Consider the following 15096-nt stretch of genomic DNA (forward strand, 5'->3'; position numbering starts at 1 on the left):
CGAATTTGAAAATATCTTGTCTAAGTCCTAAAAAAATTCGGGCTAGGTTTAAATTGCTCGGATTGAGCCAGCCCGAATTGCACCCCATGTGTTAGTGAGAAAGGGAGGGAGAGAGTGCGTGCGCACTGTGAGTGTATTTTTTTTTTTTTAAAATGGGGTGATGTGGCTCTATGTGAACCGTCTTCGAGAGGAACAGAGAGAGAGAGAGAGAGAGAGAGAGATTGGAGAAGATCCGAACTCACTGACAACCACTAAGTCAAATGTCTAATTCAATCTTCTTGATTAGAACTTTGTGAATAATTTTAAAATTTGTTGGTTATAAATCTTCAAAAAGTAATTCAAAAAAAAATATATATAGATTAGATATATTCGAAAGTGATTCACTTCACATTAAATTAATTACTTTCTAAATTAATTTTTTTTATTTTTTTTATTTTTTTTTATTTTTATTTTTTTTTTATTTTTTTTTTCTAGTTTCACAATTTGATTTATATGATAAAATACTATTCAAGCCAATTGCTTCTCTTTTTTTTTTTTTTTTTTTTTTCCTTCTCTTTTTCTTTATTTTCTTATCTTAAACAAATTAATAGATTAATTTGTTGGTACAAGCATATAATTGATAAGATAAACGCCCTTCAAAATTTACTAAATATGTTGAATATATAAAGTTTGATCTTTTAATGAGTTATTTTAAAAGCCATACCATTCAAACTGTAACTTATCATTTTAGCACAATTAAATTTCACATCTAACATTATTTAATTGATTTCTGCATAGCAAACTTTGGTAGAAAAAGACAATTGAGTTTTTAGCAAAACAGGTGATGTGCTAAAAATAATTGAACCAATAACCCAAGACAATTGTCCAGTTTTTAGTCAGACACATCAACTTTCATAATTTTTCATACAACTTAAAAAAGTCATTTCTAAATATATTTAAATTTTTTCATCTTATAAAATAATTGAACCAATAACCCAAGAGAATTGTCCAAATGATCATGTAAAGGACACTCAGGTATCAAGGTGAGTGAAATTTCATACTTTGTCTATAGAAAAATATTAACCTGCGTTGAAATTTAAATATATACGTATTATTTGTCATCTTGGAAAAAATAATAATAATAATCAACTCAATTTATATATATATATATATATATATATTTGTGTGCGGAAGAAACACATTGACCTTGTTTAGGAAGATAGTTAGATTAAAATAGTCTACTAAAAGATAAAATAAGCTAAAATAATAACGACAATGCTACGTAGCTCAAATTTTGTGGCTCAAAAGTGGCTCAAATGGCCAAAACGACGTCGTTTTGAGTACAGAACAACATAAAAATGGCCAAAACGACGTCGTTTTGGCCATTTGAGCCACTTTTGAGCCACAAAATTTGAGCTACGAGACATTTTCCAATAATCAATAAGATAAAATATCACATCTAATTCATAGCATCAAAAATCATATCGCATGCGTAAGGAACACTGCCACCATGCTGTTCCGCTGAACTGATTGAGAACTACCATCACACCTCCCATGGCTGAAAGAACCATGGCCGGAAAATAGAATATTAATTAGAAAGGAAGATAGCATGGAAAATAGAATGTTCACTACTACAGCTTTTGTGTTACATCACATAAAAGGAATAATGATTAATCAATTTCAGGAGGTTACCGTTCCAATGGCAAGTGCAACATCTTCATTTGAGTGATGATCATCAATATGAATGTCACCAATAGCCTTCACATGGACATCAAATAACCTGTGAGAAGCAAGTTGCTGACATGAATCCAAACAAGCAAAAAAAATATCACATCAGCTTTAAAATAGACAATGGTAAATTTGACTACCAAAAAAAAAAAAAAAATGGCAAAGAAGACTTCAAGAATGAAGGAGTAGAATAAGACATTCTAGGTCCCCATTCTGTTGTCAGGATAAGCCATGTGATGTAGTAGAATAAATTCCTTAACGGGTTGGGAGACTTGATGAAGGATTTGGAAAGAAAAATGAAAAATGTAAGTGGAATGCGAATAAAATATATTCACATTTCACCTAGTTTCACACACGTTTTTTCTTTTCTTTTCTTTTCTAAATTCCTCCTCAAATCTCCCAATCAAACACAATATTTGTTAACTAACTTGTTAGTTGTGATCTATAAATAGGTGATGTAAAAGCCATTGTACTTACTTCCCCCCCCCCCCCCCCCCAAAAAAAAAGAATATAGATTTGATTAGAGCAAAGTGCACTGGTTTCTCTCTAATTTATCCCCAAATTGGGGATTTCCTCACGCTCTTGATTTGAATCTGATTGCAACTATTAGTTGCATGAAAAATTACATTTCCAATGCAAAATGAGATTAAAACACTAAGTGGGAATCTCTCATTCCTACACACTCATGTGATTCTAAGAGAAAAAAAAAAAAGAGCCTATAATATTTAAAATTTATTATTTTCCCATGAACAATTCCTAACTAAAGCAGACACTTTGAAAACTATTAACATAAGGATCTTATTACTAAAAATGGGATTCCACGCAAGTTGTAACAGGATTCCCATTAACCAAATCCCAGGATAAGGCTCCACTGATTGAAAAAATTCTTCTCCCTCAGTTGGTATATTGAGAACTGAGAGATATAAGATTTGAAATACTATTTTTTTTCTCTCTTTTTCTACTTTTTGAGCAACCAAACAGAGCATAAGTTTGTACTCATAATCCTAATTCAATTTCAATGTGTGGTTTATTTTGAGTGGAAATATAATATATGTATTCACTTAAATTGGTTAGAAAATATATCTATCCCTATTTCCTCAATCATAGAACACAGAGGAATTAACTCAATGAAATAAAAGCCATGAATCCTTTTTTCCCACATGGAACTATAACCTCAATTGTATTCAAAACACTACCTTCCCTATATTTCTCTCCGTAAATAAAATCACCTTATATTAAAGGAAAATACTTTCCACCATGTCTTGCAATACCATGACCTTCAATAAACTATCTACAAAAACATAAATTCAACTCTGATCCATCTATTGCATAAAGATGGTTGTGTATGGATTGCTGACATGCTGCAAAACCTAATGCCACATTCAACACAAAATGAAAAATTCAATAACAACAATCCAAACCACAAACTAACTGTATCAGCAACCATGCTATATGGTGGCTGAATACACCCAACTATACAATTATTTAAAGTTACTAATCAAATCTCCCACCAACAATGATTACCTATTATTATTTTCTAACACTGAAAAAAGCAAAAACACATTTTACACTACTAGAAATGGGTATAAAACATGGAACCTTTTGCGAGAGTTTATTTTCTGTCACAAAAAATAACCTTTTGCGACGGTTTATACCCCATCGCCAATAGTCGTTTTTGCGACAGCAATTCCTGTCTCAGAAGGAGGAAAGGATATGTTGGATGGTTTTTGCGATGGCAAACCATTAATGGTCGTGAAAGACCTATTTTTTTGAGACAGCTTTTTATCCCCGTCGCAAAAAGATTTTTTTTCCATGCCTTTGTTGTGTCGTGGCTAATGGACCAAAAAAAAAAAAAACTTCTTATTCTCTCTCTATCACGCTTGTGTCTTTTTGTCACGCCCTCCTTCTCCTCCGCCTCTCTCTCTCTCTCTCTCTCTCTCTCTCCACCGTCGTCGGCACAGGAGCACACGATTACCACCGCCATTGATATCACCATCGAAAACCAGCAGCCATTCTCTGAAATTGAGGAGACGCAATCGAAGGGGTGTGAAATTGAGATCGCTGGCCAAAGTTAGGCTAGAATCGACAGAGGCGGCAATTGAGATGCGTAGTAGGGGCGGAATGTAGTGGGGGAATCAGAAATCCTAATTTTATTTCTCTTCTCTTCTCTCTCTCATATATATATATATGTATAAGCAATTTCAAATCTCTCTCTTTCTTCAATTCAATTTACAGAACATGATGTTTTGCTTTGTTTTTCTTTGATTGCTTTCTCAGAACTCAAAAACAAAAACAAAAAGGGTTTTCTTGACAACTCCATTCGATTCATCTGAAATTCTCGTTTTCTCCGAAATGGGGTTGTGGGATTCCCTCATCAATTGGCTCTGTAGGTAATTTACTCCCTTCTCTTCTAATCTTCCATATTTTTTGTCATTCTTCAGATTGTCTCTCTCTTACTTTCTTGGAAATGTTGTTCATGGTTTATTAGGTTCAACCTGGTCTCACGAGGTTTCTTACGTGGCCCTTTAGAGTTGCCCCACAATTATTCGTAACAAACACTACAAAAATTCATAAATTGACCTCAAAAATTTCTCAAGTTTCTTATGATAGTGGACTGTGCATAGTAGTATTTCCTTTAGAAAATTGAACAAAATAGGCTACCAAGAAAAAATAAAAAAATAAAAAAAAAACTCTATGCAAGAAATACTATTTGTAAATAAAAATATTATCTTAGTATTTTTGTAATATGAATATATGTGTTTGGTTTGAAATAAAAGGATTACAAAAGATTGTCATTATGCATGAAACTGAAAGTGAGAGAATTCAAGTTCAAAGTATTATTTGATTTCCTCTTCTTTTTTTTTTAAATAAAAAATAAAAATAAAAGTAAAAAATTACTCTTTGCTCCATAACCTTTGAAATTGAGATCACTCTGAAATTAAGATTCTATATTCAACTCCACAACATCAGCCCCAAGCAACAGTGTGGCATTGCAAATATGAGATGGGCTTGTTACCAACAAAACAGAGCACCCAAGTGCTAATTGTCGGGGGGAAAAAAATCCTAGTGTTTAGATCATAATATTATAGGAATACCACTACATTTGAAATCAATAATTATCCGAGAATGCATAACTAATGATTAACTAATTAACTAATGAACACACCGCAAGAACCACCATTGTCTATGACCGATAAACAAAATTTCATATATTCAAGACCGACCATTGTCTTTCCTATATATTCTACTTTTTCAAACATTGTGTCCCCTTTTAACTTTTCTGCTCTCTTTGTCTCTGATTCGCTGTTCTACTCTTTATAGATGCCTCAATAAAACCAAACTTGTATCTCAGGTACATATCTCCTCAAACTAAGAAGCACGAGCATGACATGGACACGACACGTGGGGGACACGTGCACAATATATAATTATATATATATATATTTATTTATTATATATATTTTCCTTCTTAGAAGTGTTTGTGCTTTTTAGTCCCCAAATTAGTGAATTAAATTTTTCTTAACTATTCCATTCAACTTCCTTTTTTATTTTTTATTTTTTATTTTATTGAAGCATGACCAAGCATAATGGCAAAATTGATTGATATAGTCGACCCCACTTGACCAACCACACAAGGCTTAGTTTAGTTTGGTTTGGTATATTCAACTCTTTTCTTGATATCGAGTTATGACCAATGTTTTCATTCCAATGAATCTATTGCTACATTTGATATGAAAGAAAACATTGTTCTTGAAATCTCCTTTACGCTGTGTTTGGTTGGGGGATTTGGAGAGGGATTTGGAAAGGGAAAGGGAAAAGATGTGTGAAACTAGGTGAAATGGAAGTATATTTTATTCATATTTCACCTACCTTTTCCATTTCCCTTTCCAAATCCCTTCTCAAATCCCCCAACCAAACACAGCATTAGTGAAGTTGTTATTTGGCCTTATGCCTCCTATTCCCAAATTTCAGAGGCTACATGTGTCTATATCCTTTAATATAATTGCTTAAAGTAGTTATAATTGGTTAGTATTATCAAAATTTACTAGACCATACTGATCCATGGTTAGAATCAATGTCGTCCACTTTTCTTGCAAATACACTAAATTGACTACTTGAAAAGATTATCCCAGGTTTTTAACTTATGTTTGACCTTTTTGTCAGGGTAGTATGAAATATAATGAGTACCAGAACCAGTACATATATGTTTTATTATTGAAAAGAAATTCAGTCTTGTATTGTTACTTTTGAATATACGTTGTCACATATTAACTATCAATTAGAGACACATGTCAGCTATATAAGCTTACACTATATTTTGGGTCAGGCCATATAGTCTATATACTACTTCCTGTTTAGTGTACAGTTTGATCCGTGTTGTGACTTGTGTTACATAATTTATGGTTCTAGTTCAAATGGAGTATGAGTTTGCTAGCAGTTTATGCTCTAGAGATTATTTAGGTGCACGTTTAATCTCTTCAACTAGGGAATTGCCAAGTGCCATCAAACACAACATTTGTGATATATGAACAATTGGTTAATTTCAAAGAAACTTTTCCTATGGAGAGTCACTTTGATATTCTTTTAGGGGAAACAATATTGCAAGATTGGGAGATATAACCATCAGAGGACTATGATTATAGATTTGACTATGATAGGAGTGAAGGAAATGGTTTCTTTCCCTTCTGTTCCTTTCTTTTTATTTCATTCTACATTATGTTGTTCTCTCTTTGTGTTTCAGTCATAGTTCATGTCAATTTGAATTTTATATCTTAGGAGGAGAAATACAAATTTTTATTTTTTTGAAGACAATCACTATTGCTTTGCTTACTATCCTCTAGTTATTTGAGTATACAACATGATATTTTCTCTACTTTGGGCTTTCTGAGGATTATTACGTTTGGAAAACTGATAATTTAAGAGTTTGCCATACATGTGCTGATTTTGCTTCCCTCATTGGGTTTTTCTTTTTGCAATTGCAGATTGAAAAACTTGCCATAATGATACAGAAGGTTTAAACTTAACTCACTCATCTCCTTCTTGGCATATAGACTTTTGTTTGATTGTCTTCTAAACAAAAATTTCATCTCCTTCTTTGGTGATATGGCAGAGTAAGCATCTAGTGGTGTTCACTGGTACATATTAGATTATTACATAGTTGAGTCAGTTTTCTGCTATTAAAAGTTGTTCTTATAAATTTAATTTTTTGTGAAGGTATTTTTGGGATTTTGAGGTGGAAACTATTGGACTGAAGGAGACACCACGTAGTTGTTCCAGTGATGGTTGTGGTGCAAGACTTAAAGACACTGTTGTTGACTGGGAGGTACTAATTTCTTGTGTTGTTTGTTTGCATTACTGTTGAGGCTATTGATAGATAAATACATTTTGTTTGTTTGTTTGTTTGTTCTTTTTTATTTTATTTTATTTTATTTTATTTTTTTTTTTTTGGGGGGGGGGGGGGGGGGGGGAGAGGTGGTTCAATGTACACATGGAAAGGAAGTTAATTAATTGTAGTGCTCATAACACTCAAATGTATCTCTTTTGGCTTTAATAGCAATTGAAAGGAGTGCCATCAATTTTTTTGGAAAACGACATGGAGTAATTCTATTTCCATGTAATCCTCAGAAAAGTGGCATTCTTGAGTATCCTCATGACATGGGGAAGGTTTCTTAGATACTTTTTGAGATTGGTTCATCCACTGTGAAATATGTTTTTATGTTTCTTCGCTGCCTTCTTTGTAAGATGTTAATTTAGTTCTCAAATTTTATTGCCTATATATGAGCAATTTGATGCAAAGTGGTATGTTAATAATCCATCCATCTCTCTCTCTCTCTCTCTCTCTCTCTCTCTCTCTCCAGGATGCTTTACCACCAAAGGAGTTGAATCCAGCAGAGAAACACTGCAAAGTGGCTGATGCTGTGTTATGCTTGGGGACAAGGTAATTTCAATATCTACTTTTTAAAAATTCTTTTTGAAGTACGCATATTAAAGAAAGATGCCATAGCATATAAGAATTCTACAAATGTACCAAAAAGTAAAGACTCCTTCTAAAGCCCATCCCCAAGATTTAGTTCTCCTATGAAATCTACCAAACAATTTGAAGAACCACAGGTTATCTATGACTTGATAATACGATCTCTCTCTTTCTTCTCTCTCTTTTCTTCCTTAGCTCCTTGGCAAACAGTTGTGTTGTGTATTGTGTATTATCCTTCTTTTTTGTCATTCAATGATCATGAGAGCAGCTACTCGTGCAGTTTGCAGATAACTCCTGCATGCAATTTGCCTCTAAAATCACTCCGTGGTGGGGGAAAGTTCGTAATTGCGAGTCTTCAGGTATTTCCTATACAAGTGCTATACAGCAACTTATCAGGCCGGAAATTGCATTTGCAGCTCCATGTCAATTAAAATTGAAAGCTCTGTTTTCTTTCAATTTTTAATGCCCTATCCTGTTCAAGAATTTAAGAAATTCTACTTTCATAAACATTATTATTGGTTATGTACTTCATATGGTTTCCTATTTGTCATGATGCATATAAACCTTTACATGACGCATCGTCAAGATATGGCGTGATGGTAACAGAGAGAAAGAAAACTGAGTTTAAAGGAAGGGATTTGGTGCAGGATCTTGGTAGGCTTGTCAAAGGTTCTATAGAACCAGTTAGAGATTTTGTATCTGGGTTTGAATTTGCACTTGGGGCTTTGGGTTCATTGCTATCTTCTGTAGAACTACTTGCTGAGGAGAGAAATTATGGACGTTATAGTATTCGACAGTACAATCTTCACAGCTACATGAGGTTAGATTCTGCTGCCACGAAGGCTCTAACTGTTATAGACAGCAAAACTGATGCTAACAAAACTAATGATTGAAAAAGCGTTTGTGAGTTAGAGTTGAAAAAGTGTAAACTTAGTCAAAAAGGACATTTGGGGCTTGAAAAAACAAAACTATTGATTAATTAATGATTATGTCATCAGGAAAAATAAAAATGAATCTAGTCATTGGATTTCTGAATCTATACAGTTGACAGCTGAGGTTACAATGCTTCTTAAGCAATTGGATTTCCCGATTTGTGTTAAAACTATTTTTAAGTTTTGTCAAACTTATTTATTACTTGCTTTACATGTTTTATTCTTTTAAGGAATCTAGTCATTTTGTCTGTTATTGTATTACGAAATAGCCTTAATAAATATTGCCAAATATTAAAAGTGAAAAAGATAATTCTACATATTATTAAGCTGGAAACTTTATTTCCTACAAATTTTAGGGTTTGTGGGCTAAATATTAGAATTCTGTTTGTTCACTCAAATTATTTGGAATGCAATTATATTTAGAAAGATTAAACAACCATGCTTGTGAGTGATGTATTGATGCATACACCATGACAGTTTGGCCATGTATTGATAGGTTGACAGCTTGAAAGAAAAACTCCTTGAAAAGTTAGAGCAATTCATTGTCGACCTTGAACTTGATTCTAGAGAAGTAAGCAATGCTTCATTGGATCATGATGGACCTTTTGAATAAGGAAATTACCCTGATTCAATTCCTTCTGCTACTTCTGCTGTTTTATAATTTTTTTAAGCTTCAAATTAATTATATTGTAAATAATATATATATATTTATTATTATTATTATTATTATTATTATTATTATTATTATTATTATTATTATTATTATTTTTGCAGATGCTACTCTTTTGAATACGTGATGATATCTTTGCATATCGATATTGGAGCTTACTGTTGATACTAAAACAAAATATAATATATAGGTTTTTTTATTTGTACTGTTGATACTTTTGTTTTGTTTTAGATACAAATTTGAGTTCTTGAATTATCAAAAATTATTAATATTGTTGAAGGATGTTTTATATATTCTTGTAAGGAATGTTTGGTTGACATTGTATTGTTACATGGTACATATATATTATTATTTGTATATATGATTTTGTGAATGTGGATATGTGCGGATGTGGATGTGAATGTATTTTATTTTAGAGAATATTAATAATTTGTACAGGGAATGAATTAATAGAATATATATTTATTTTATAAAAATAATTATTTTGTGACAATAATAAACCGTTGCTACTGTAATCATCATTTCCTTGCATTTTATCTGCGACAGGTTAACCTATCGCATATACATATAAGTGCCATCTTTAGCGACGGTTTAAATTGTCGCGAATACATTATTGATTTAATTCTTTTTTTTGCGACGTTTAAGACCGTCGCTAATAATACTTTTTGCGACGTCAACTACCGTCTCTAAAAAAAATTTTGGTGATGACATCCTAAACCGTCGCTAAAAGTGATATTTTTTTCGCTTTTTTTGTGTCAGGTTAAACCGTTGAAAAAACCATTGATTTACCGTCACTACAAGGAAGCGATGGTTTGTAACCATCGTAAATACCTTTTGTCATGCCCCGTTCTGCCACCCCCCATTTCCTGTCGCTACTCCATTGCAATTGCGACGATATGTGGATCTTTTGTGACGTTTGAGACTGTCACAAAAAGTCCGATTTTTAGTAGTGTTAATTTTTTGTTCCCTTTTGTTTATATGTACTAATATTATCGAATCTACCAAGGTCTGGTTCCTATCGCTATTCAAAGAACCAAGAATCAAATTGCAAATTACGAATATTAGATTGCTAGTAGAACCAAGAAGTGAAAAAACAAATAGACAATTATGAAAATGAAAATACTACCTAAAAAAAAATCAACAATAAACTCTTAACACTTCAACTTTCAACATAACCCATGTAGCATCCAACAATAACCTAACAGCACCAAATGAAGCAAATTAGAAATGAAGATTTGAAAAAATAAAATAAAAAAAAGAATCATACAAAGAGTTGCAAGAAGAAAGCATCACATTCCTTTCACAGACTACAAGCAACTATTCCCAAAACCTCAACCTGAAATTTCTTGAATATTGCATGTGTATAAACTGTTGACAGCTGTTTCTCAAAAGGACATAGAGATTTTAACAGAGACAGGTTGTGATTTGTTTCAAAATCAGCTCTGGCTTCCTCTTCACACCTATCATGCAAAAAAACTTTGTACTCATCAATAAACTTCTTAAACGTAGACTCCTTGTGTATGTATTTATTCAACAAAGACAAGACGATACATACTCAAATCGCTCAGTAGCACACAAAAATTCCAGCTAAAAAGGTACCACTCATACAAGCAGGAACCCACTTCTTACAACTTCGATAGAGTGATTGGAGCTATTCATCATTCCTGAGCTCAAATTTATCAACCATTTTCCACCATTTCTTTTCAAACTCTTCATTTGTCCAAGATTGGTAAATGCATTTGTTAAATTTCAACATAAAATTTTCAGACCTGTTCGCTACATGACTTAGATTTTCAGGAATTTTTCTCAACACATGCCACAAACAAAAGCAATGGTGTGTATCAAGAAACACCTATGTAATAACTTTTATAACTGAGAAATAATTTTTTTTTGTTTTCATCAGCAATAATTATATATATATATATATTTGAACATGAGAGTACATGATGAGTACCACACTAATATATCAAAAAAAGATCCAAAAGAAATATAGCATTTCATCAAGGCATGTTTGAAATAAGGTAGCAAATAGCTTCTACCGTAAACAAAGTAAACAGTCAAGGGTAAAAAAGAAAAGAAAAAACACAACGAACGTTCTTATAGGAATTTTAGCGAATACCTGGCATGCTTCCATTGATTGGGTCAACGAAATTAAGAATCACTCTCTCCAAAACCTTACTAAAGAAAAAGGAACAAACGAAGTACATACCAGAGGGAGAAAGATAAATCAAAAGGTTTTCCCCTGAATAGAAGCTCTGTCACAATTGATGGAAGAGGGGTTTCGCACGCGAATGATTGAAAACGAATTCATGAGCCACTGCTAGGAGTATGTAGAAAATGAATTCCAAACTGTAAGCATAGGATACCAGTGTGTATATATATATATTCACCGCCAAAACGGAAGCTTTCCAGAGCACAAATGGAAGCCCTGGGTTAGCTTCATTAACGGTTCACTGACATGTAGTCTGTCAACTGCCAGCACCGAGCCACCGCTTTCGATTGTAGCACAAAATTTTTAGAGAAGCCATTGAGCTAGCAAACAAACAGAGTCTCCTTTCATTTTTCTATAACTATTATATAAAAGAACAAAAGCAAGTAGGCGATGTTATATAAAAATTAAATCATAGCATGAGACAGTTCAGCAATTAAAATGTGGTGTTTGTCTTTTTTAAAGACAATTCTATTTATACATAAAATTTATACAAAAAAAAAAGTACTATAAAAATAATGTGATGCTGATATTGTTATAAATAAAAATAATCTTCATGATATTTTGTTTTAAAATAAAAAGTGCTCGTTAAATTATATCATTATATATATATAATTCCTTAAAAAACTCTCACTATCATCAATAATGTGTTCTCAATAACCAAATATATATATATATATATATATCAATAATGAAGAGGAATAGATGATGGTCAATGTTGAGTAGAAAGGTCTCGTGGGTGTTGATTTCCGACCTCATAACCAAATATAGAACTTAGCTGAAGAATACGTGGCAAAATAGATTAAGTCAACCACTTGCTAACTAAAAAATGAGAATACCACGGTGGCTCGTCTATCCGGGGACACTTCAATGATCAAATCAATCAATCTTATCTCTCAAGATATCAAACAAGTACTAAACTCACAAAATAAAGCATACCTTCAACCCACGGGGGTGCCTATCTTTTATATCCTCTAGTACCCTTGTCCCTTAGATGTTTCACTTCATAGGACTCAAGCACAATGCTTATTCGAACTACGTGCCTCTTCTCATTTAAGACTCTTGTCCTCTATTCAGATATCTCAGATTCCGGTTTGCCACACCATATCTCGGCAACACCGTAACCACCTTAGCAAGCTTGCCCACGTGGTATCTCGGCCGACATCTCGATAGCACCTCAGCTACGTGGTGCCATTCCTAAAATACCTCCCCACAACTGCCCGTAGGTTCTATTACCTCGCCAACCTGAGGTAATGGAACCTACATCATTTCATCTTCTAACATGTCGGCTAAACAACATGCTAGAGACACTCAAGTACCCATTTCAGCGAAAGTCAAGAATCAAGTTTCTTTTTTTTTTTTTTTTTTTCTTTTTTTTAACATCTCCACTAAGATCGCTTCGTTAGCTGAGGTCTTTGCCCCACTAGTTCAAGAATTTCAACTACGCATGAGTTGTTATACACAATGGCCTAAACCATTTTATCTGTAGCGATCCCAGTTTTGCCACTTCGCTGAGTATGTTAGGGGTCGAGCTGCCCGGTCGGCTCAGGGGGGTCCAGGGGGCAGCGCCCTGGCAAGGTTGAGGGGCAGCGCCCCCAAAACAAAAATGCAAAATGCATTCGAAGTTGCTTGTTCGCTCGAGCGGGAGAGCAAGCTGCACGTGTGGGTTTCAGGGGAGAGTAGCTTGCACACTGCTAAAAAGGCAGGTGCGAGGAGTGAGGTGCGGTGGGTTGGTGAGATTCGACTTTTTTTCCCCTTTTCTTCTCTTTTTGGGCTGAAGTTAAATCACTATTGTATATCTCTCTCTCTCTAAAAACATTTCCCCTCACTTCTCTTTACATTTCCTACCAAAAACCTCACAAGATCTTTGATTTCTTCAAATCCTTTGGGATTTGGATCTAAGTTATTCATCAAAATTGGTTAGCTCCTCGAGGGCTTTGTTGTGTGCGGTGAAGATCGAGTTTGGACACCGTTGATTTTGGGGATTTCATCTCATTTCTTCTTCAAAACTTGAGGTAGGGATTTTCTTAGAGTTATATATATATTTTTGCAAGATCTAGATGATTTTCGAAATCATCCTTCGATAGCTTTGAAAATTGATTGTTAATTCAAGAAGTTGAGCGATTTTGAAAGTGGGTTTGTCTCTTGTTCTTTTAAAATGATTTTATAGGTTTTGATCTTCATTGATTGAAGAAAATATGATTTTGAAAAGTTTTCTTTCAAAAGATTTGAGTTACATTGTTTTGGTGAGAAAACCTAGAATTTGGAAATTTTTTTTAAAGAGACTGAAAATCCATGAATGATATTGTTATATTTATTTTGTGTGTCAAAATAAATGGATGTTTGAAATTTTTCTTATTTATATTTATATAAATGATGAATTTCAGGGAATATGAGAATTGTTGTTCATTTTGGAAATTATTGTTCAAAACGTTAAAATAGTCTTGAAATGACTAATTGTTGAGGATACTTGAGAAAAGAGAATTATGTTATTCCTTGGATGATGAATTGGAATAAAAGTATTTATATTCATCTTGTGTTATTGGCATATCAATTCATTTGATTACATTAAACTTTGAAAGTTGATTTTGAAAACTTGCATTGAGAAAAGAATATTGAGAAACAAGTTTTCATGGAATGATTTTGGGATAAATACGTTGGTAAATCTTGATAGGTAGTGTAGATGATATTGAATAAGTTGGCCTGAGCGTCCGGGGTGAAAGACCGAAAGCCCGTGCGGATAGGTGTCGAGTCTTTCGGTTAATACCGATAAAAATGACAAATCGGTAGTACTTGTATAGTCTACTTACAGACACCGACCTAGGAATTACTAGAGTCGTATTTACCGCTCTTGAAATGAATTGTTAAGTTTTGAAGAATTGAAATTGCATGACATCATTGAGCATGAGGGTTTTCAAAGATAAAGATGTGATTTTCTTTCAAAAGAGCATAGCATAGCATGTGCATTTTATCTCTTGAGACTTATATAAAATATATATACTTTGTTAAGGATTTTCTATTGGGCTTTTATGCTCACCCTACGGGATTTTTGTGCAGGAAAAGAAGTGGTGATGCCGCCTAACTAAAGGCAAGGAAATGTGTGTTGAGAGTACGAGACTGTCATTTTGCTGTGGCTTTGTGTGTAAGCCAAGGGCTGTATGTGTGTGGGTTTGAATAACTGTTTTGTGTAACCAGGCTCAAGCCTTGGAAACTTGTAAACCCTTGGGGGTATTTACTTGTTTATTTACTTGTTGTTGGATTAATGTATTGTTGCATGAAGAACTATTGTATCATGTAATGTAAGTTTAGAGATTTATATTCGATTTTACTTGAAAGAGCCATGATTGTTGTATTATCATTTGGGCTAGAAATTTGGGGTGTTACAACTTGGTATCAGAGCTATCGGGTTTGAACACTTGGAGCTCGTGGGAAGTGGTTTTTTAACCACAATGGGTTCATTTAGCATGCTTAGGAAGTGTTATGCATTTTGTGACTATGTGATAACATGCTTATGTGACTAAATGGATATAGGACTAGACTTTTGGGATATTGTTTGCACCTGTTAAATTCCTTGAGGTCTCATTAGAAGGGTACTTGATCAATA

General features: G+C 33.4%; 1 protein-coding gene and 1 long non-coding RNA gene across 11 annotated transcripts; one reads left to right on the forward strand and one right to left on the reverse strand.

Annotated features, from left to right (window-relative positions):
- Nucleotides 1-3519: 3519 nt before the first annotated feature.
- Nucleotides 3520-14833, forward strand: LOC114293612 (NAD-dependent protein deacetylase SRT1). 10 transcript variants are annotated; one of them, XR_003640128.2, is made up of 7 exons: nt 3590-4097; nt 6922-7030; nt 7566-7645; nt 7962-8040; nt 8329-8501; nt 9110-9184; nt 9388-9656. XR_003640128.2 is itself a non-coding variant. In XM_082884141.1 (6 exons), the coding sequence occupies exons 1-6, from the start codon at nt 4060-4062 to the stop codon at nt 9446-9448; spliced, it is 540 nt and encodes a 179-aa protein (XP_082740267.1). In that variant the 5' UTR covers nt 3520-4059; the 3' UTR covers nt 9449-9656. The 10 variants fall into 10 exon arrangements, 8 of the variants coding, with proteins under 8 accessions (XP_082740267.1, XP_028093531.2, XP_028093518.2 ...); XR_014338715.1 differs by having other exon boundaries at nt 9091-9184; nt 9388-9480; XM_082884141.1 differs by lacking the exon at nt 9110-9184 and having other exon boundaries at nt 3520-4097.
- LOC114293613 (uncharacterized) lies at nt 10411-11832 on the reverse strand. Its single transcript, XR_014338716.1, has 2 exons — nt 10839-11832; nt 10411-10743 (listed from the first exon to the last, which is right to left on the reverse strand). It is a non-coding gene; the product is annotated as an uncharacterized LOC114293613 (long non-coding RNA).
- Nucleotides 14834-15096: the final 263 nt, after the last annotated feature.

The sequence above is a fragment of the Camellia sinensis genome, chromosome 8, assembly GCF_055761805.1.
Source record: "Camellia sinensis isolate YWXY chromosome 8, ASM5576180v1, whole genome shotgun sequence".
In the NCBI taxonomy this organism is placed as follows: domain Eukaryota; kingdom Viridiplantae; phylum Streptophyta; class Magnoliopsida; order Ericales; family Theaceae; genus Camellia; species Camellia sinensis.

Excerpts from the sequence above, each read along its gene's own strand:
- LOC114293612 (XM_028237717.2), top strand. The coding sequence starts at position 4,060 with ATGGGGTTGTGGGATTCCCTCATCAATTGGCTCTGTAG. Across the intron at positions 7,031-7,565 it reads ACACTGTTGTTGACTGGGAG|GATGCTTTACCACCAAAGGA; the intron begins GTACTAATTTCT and ends CTCTCTCTCCAG. Across the intron at positions 7,646-7,961 it reads GTGTTATGCTTGGGGACAAG|TTTGCAGATAACTCCTGCAT; the intron begins GTAATTTCAATA and ends CTACTCGTGCAG.